This window comes from Fukomys damarensis, unplaced genomic scaffold, assembly GCF_012274545.1.
Source record: "Fukomys damarensis isolate Sample0158 unplaced genomic scaffold, DMR_v1.0_HiC HiC_scaffold_16, whole genome shotgun sequence".
In the NCBI taxonomy this organism is placed as follows: domain Eukaryota; kingdom Metazoa; phylum Chordata; class Mammalia; order Rodentia; family Bathyergidae; genus Fukomys; species Fukomys damarensis.
In genome coordinates this window covers 31,048,612-31,053,879 of record NW_022900928.1, presented here as the reverse complement: position 1 = coordinate 31,053,879, position 5,268 = coordinate 31,048,612, and the positions used below count along the sequence as shown (strand labels likewise).

General features: G+C 36.1%; 1 protein-coding gene across 2 annotated transcripts in view; it reads left to right on the top strand.

Annotated features, from left to right (window-relative positions):
- Positions 1-5,268, top strand: part of Ints4 (integrator complex subunit 4) — a 120,942-nt gene that overhangs the window by 38,676 nt on the left and 76,998 nt on the right. For both annotated transcript variants that reach the window (XM_010633305.3, XM_010633306.1), the window contains 2 exons: positions 467-555; positions 1,526-1,646. In XM_010633305.3, the coding sequence (XP_010631607.1) occupies positions 467-555; positions 1,526-1,646 (210 nt within the window). The remainder of the gene's footprint in view (positions 1-466; positions 556-1,525; positions 1,647-5,268) is intronic.

The window sequence follows — 5,268 nt, the reverse complement described above, 5'->3', positions numbered from 1 at the left end:
GGAGAGCTCAGGAGAAATCTGAGCTGGAGGTAGTTAGAGCCATTGATAACTAGGGGGCATGGGGATACTCAGGAAGAGTCAATAGGATGAAACAGTCCAGGGATTTCAAACCAAAATGAACAGAAATATGTGCTTTGGTTTTATAGATGGGGGGAAAAAATCTCATGCTTGGGGTTTGCATCTGTGAGATCAATTCTCTGGGTGGCCAGTGGGCTTTGTTGGGCTTGATGTAATTCTAAATATCTGTTAGTCTGTGGTTCTGCTTTCAGATACGGGGTAAGAGGGTGCATAGTCAGAACACTCCCAGAGTAGCTGATAGAGGCCAAGAATTATTTAGCTTCAAGTTAAAAGCACCTACAAATATTTTGGTTGATATCCTTATCCAGTCACCCAAATCTTCATTTTAAAAGCAGATTGAGCATCTCCTGGGAAGACAGAACTGACAGACTTTTGGAATCCTTTGCAGGCATGCAAGTTGCTCTCTGATGACTACGAGCAAGTGCGCAGTGTTGCAGTCCAGCTTATCTGGGTTGTCAGCCAGCTCTATCCTGAAAGGTCAGTGTGGATGGAAGCTGAGTTTTGTCCATTTTATTTTTTTCCTCTGTACCGGGTATCAGACTCAGGACCTTGAGCTTGCCAGGCAGGTGCAGCGCCACTGAGCTACATCCCCAGCCCTCATTGCTAAGCCATCTTCTTTTCCTCTACCATGTAAATATCCACCTCCAGAGAAGGACTATTGATTAGATTTCTGGGAAAGCAGTGTGGCCTAGGGGAAAGACACAGGCTCTGGAAATTAGGATGTCTGGTCATTTCATTAAACTATCTTCCAAAATCTGAAAACCAGAATGAGATAATAAACCTATGTACAAGAATAGGATCCATGTGTGGGTTTTTTTTGTTTTGTTTTTTTGTTTTATTTTTTGTGGTATCAGGGATTGAACTTGGGACCTTGCACTTGCAAGGCAGTTGGCAGAACCACTGAGCCAAATACCCGGCCCCCATGTGTAGTTTCTTAAGGACTTAAGCACATGTGTATGCACTTGCGCACACAGTATGCACAACCCAACTGGAAAGTGCCTCTTTTGGAAACATACTTGCAAGTGTTTTTTATATTGATGTACTCTGATATCTACATTAATAACAATTCAATTACAGTAGATAATAAGCTTAAGGCTATAAAATACTGTGGTAACTAGTTTTTGCTTAATTTTTTTTCCCTTACTAGGCTCACACATACAAGTGGTATATATCACTAAACTACACTCCCAGCCCCAGGTTCTTCATTTCTTCATAAATACCTGAACCTTTTGGGAAGTTATACACTTTTATTTAAGACACTGAGAATTTGCAGTGCAACTAAAAGGTTTTGTTCATACTCCCAGAGTGATTTATTTATGCTGGAACTTATTGCATCATTTTAAGATTTGAGCAGTTCCACTGTAATTCCTTTGTGTATCAATTTTTCATTCTCAGCCTTAGGCTCATGTTTTGTCATATGTGGTTTCTTTCTTCCTTTTTAATTTAGCATTGTTCCCATCCCTTCTTCTAATGAAGAAATTCGCTTGGTTGATGATGCATTTGGAAAAATCTGTCACATGGTCAGTGATGGTTCCTGGGTGGTTCGAGTTCAAGCTGCAAAGCTATTGGTAAGTTTTACTTTCTGTAATGAATATGATATCTGTTCAGTTTTTCAAACATTTTTGGAAACTACAGATAGAATCAGGTGTGATATTTAGAAGCCGCAGAATTTAATACAGAAAGAAATATCTTACTTTCGTGTAGAGAAACAGTCTTTTTAGAATGGGAAAGAACCTCATATACAATCCTATTTAACCTTGTTAGCTATATGAGGTGGCCAAGGCCTAGAGGAAAAGAAAAATAATAAAAATAGCTGCTTCCGTTTACTAAGGACCTCTTATAGTTTAAATATTTCACAAGGGTGCCCTTTACATACATTTTCTTGTTTATTTTTCATAGTAACCCTTAAATATAGATGCTGTTATCTCCATTTTCCAGATGAGAAAACTGAGGTTCTGAGAAATTAAGTAAATTATTCTGCTTATACAGATAGAAGGTTATAAATGAGATTCAGATCCTAATATTTTGACTCTTAGTCTGATACTTCCCTATTGTCTTGCCTTCAAGGATTCATGGATATTTTTTAAAAAAAGTGAATAAAATTACCTTATAGTAGTCACCTTATGTGTATTAACTTGGACATGTCCCTTGACCTTAGACTCAGTTTCCTCATCTGTTAAGTGGAGCTCTAATATCTCTCATGGCCTTCTCATAGGGTGGTTATGATGTTCAAATCAGAAATTATGAAAATGTTTACACATTGAAAGTATTGTACTAGGTAGAGTGAGGGATTATGGTATATACATATATATGAGCATATATAAAAATTTGTATGTGTCAAAGGAAGAAAACCTGAGGTTGTTTTTGAATATTTCCCCTTTGAGGGCCCCTAGCTCTGCCACTCTTAGTGAAATTGTTGGCTGAATGATTTTGACCTGATTGTACTAGACATACATACTGATTGTACTATCCAGTGACAGTTTTAGTCCTATGACCAATATGTATGGGTTAACTATTGAAACTACTGAAAGCATTTTCATGGAATAATAAGGAATATATATGGATGACTTCAATATTTTCTACTATAGATTATATTGTTTGCTTATAATAATATAGAGTTTGAACAAGTTAGCTATCATTGATTTTGTTTTGAATTTAAACTGTATTGGTTTCTGAATGGTTTTAGTTTTTGGTGCTGGAGATTGAACCCAGGGCCTTGTGTATGCTAAGCATAAGTTCTACCACTAAGCTATATCACCAACATAAATGTTTTAAAATTGAGAACAGTCATTCTTTCATTCGACATTTGCTCAGCATCAGCTGTGAACTTTGCGAGGGAAGGGAAGTTTTTTTAGAGAAACAATTTAATTCTATATCTTCACTTCAGTAGTAATTTAGAAAAGTAATCTTTAAGACAGGATTATTCACAGTTTTGTACTCTGTTGCATTTAAATTTCATTTAAATAATGATGTACAACTAATGTAATGGTACATTGAAAGAATTATTTATTTATTTTTGTTTTTGTTTTTTTTGATACAGGGTCTCACTATGTAGTTGAGACTGACCTGGAACTCACTATGTAGCTCAGGCTGGTTTCGAACTCACAGCGATCCTCCTGCCTCAGCCTCCTGAGTGCTGGGATTACAGGTGTGCGCCATCACACCTGGCCATTGAAAGAATTTTTACTCCAATGACACCTTGAGTCAGGTGCTTCATGGTATAATTTAATGATTTCAAATCTGAACAGTTCCAAATTATATATGCAATGATACGTGTACTTAGAAGTAATTAATAGGGCTGGGGATATAGTTTAGTGATGCTATGCTTGTCTAACATGCACCAGGCCTTGAGTTCAGTCTTCATCAGCCAAAAAAAAGGAATTATCTAATCTTGCTAGTAATATTAATAGACTTGGTAGTTTACTAAACGAGGCTTTTAAAGTCATCCTCTCCATATTGTCATATATGGAGGTCACACATATTTATATGTATAGATGCATACACTCATAGACATACTATTTATACTATTTATAAGTAATTTTTAATCCTTTTAAATTGTTTGAGGTAGATATATTACTCATTTTCTAGGTAAGAAAACAGATTTAGAAAAGTGATGTAATTTGTCCAAGGCCACATAGGTAGTAAATGACAGATTAAGACTTTAGACTTCATGATTTGAAGCCTGCTTACAATCGCTTTCTAGTGAGGGTCCATCCAGTTATACATTGGAACGGTGATTGGGCCGTTAGGTTCCTACTGGTTTACTAGTTCCTCTGTGCAAGCTCAGAGCTTAGCTGTCCTGCTCCAGCTCTCCAGTAGCTAAAACTATGAACTACATAAAACTAGTGAACTACATATGTGATTAAGTGAGTTATGTATGACCTTTAGATCACATGTTTAGTGAATCCATGAATACTGAGCACAGTTTCTGTTCTGAAGGCTTGATAGTCTGGTAGCCATTGGAAGACCACCAGCTACAACCACAGAAGGCTTCTTGGTGGGGGTGATTTCCAAATTGAGTGTTGATGAGTTAGTATGAGTTAGGTAGGCAGAACAATAGGAAAGGAAAAATACAAGCAGCAAGATAGAAGCAGTATAGTATTGTGTATACTAATTTCCTAAACTACAATATCATGCTAAACTATAGGCAGTGGGTGGCAGGGGGATGAATGTTCCTCATGAGGGATGTGTGACAAGATAAAGCTCAAGAGGAGAGGAGAATCTCGGTTTCTATAATAACTTCAGTGAAGGAGTAAGGTGTTAGAGTTAAGCCTATTTTGTACATGCACACAAAAGAGAATAGTTTCCATTCTTATAGCAGGATGAAAAAAATTCAGGTGTAGATTGTGTCAGAAAATTTAAAACCATGTGAAACAGATTGGCTTTTGGTCATTTATAACTGCCCTAGAGAGACAAAGAATTTTGATTTCTACTAGATCCATGCAACTATTTAGAATGTAGTCAGGACTTTAAAATTACGCCTTGTATTGACATTCTGTCTAGGATTTTTAGTTCAATGATTTTTCTCTTAGAGTGTTGATTTTCTCTTATTCAGTAAGGGTTAAACCATGTTTATAAATATCCAGAGTTTTTGACCTTATAAGTTGTAACAATTTCAGGCTGTTGTAAACTTCTGTGCCTGTGAATTTGCCAAGACTGGCCTTTCCTGAGGCAAATGCAGCTATCCTATTTAGTTGCAGCTTTTTATACCCGAGTACTAATCCATTTTAGTTGTTCTGCGTCTCCTTTAATCACCTAATTAGATAGAAGTTAGAAGACTTAAAACTAGACTAAAGAAAGAGTTCATAAATTAATGTTATTTATATTAATGGAACAGTTTTGTTTTAAAAGCATATTTGTTACTGGTTTGTTAAATAGCTTGTTTTACAATTTATGAAGCTCTCCAGTCAAATGATTTTCTTACTGTTATAAATTTAGGTTGATAAGTAGTGGTGGTTGTGGAATCAGAGAGAGACCATCTTTTCTTTGAATAGATTTGTCTTGATTAAATTTGTCTTGATTAAAATATGTACAAGAATGTATATATGGCCACGAATGTAGATGCTTTCCTGATCACTACATTTTATGATGCTGTTATCTACTAAGTCACGGACTAGAGAAAAATGATTTTTTTTTTTTTAGTCAGAGTCTCATAAGTAGTTCAGGTTGGCCTTGAATTCTGTGTAGCCC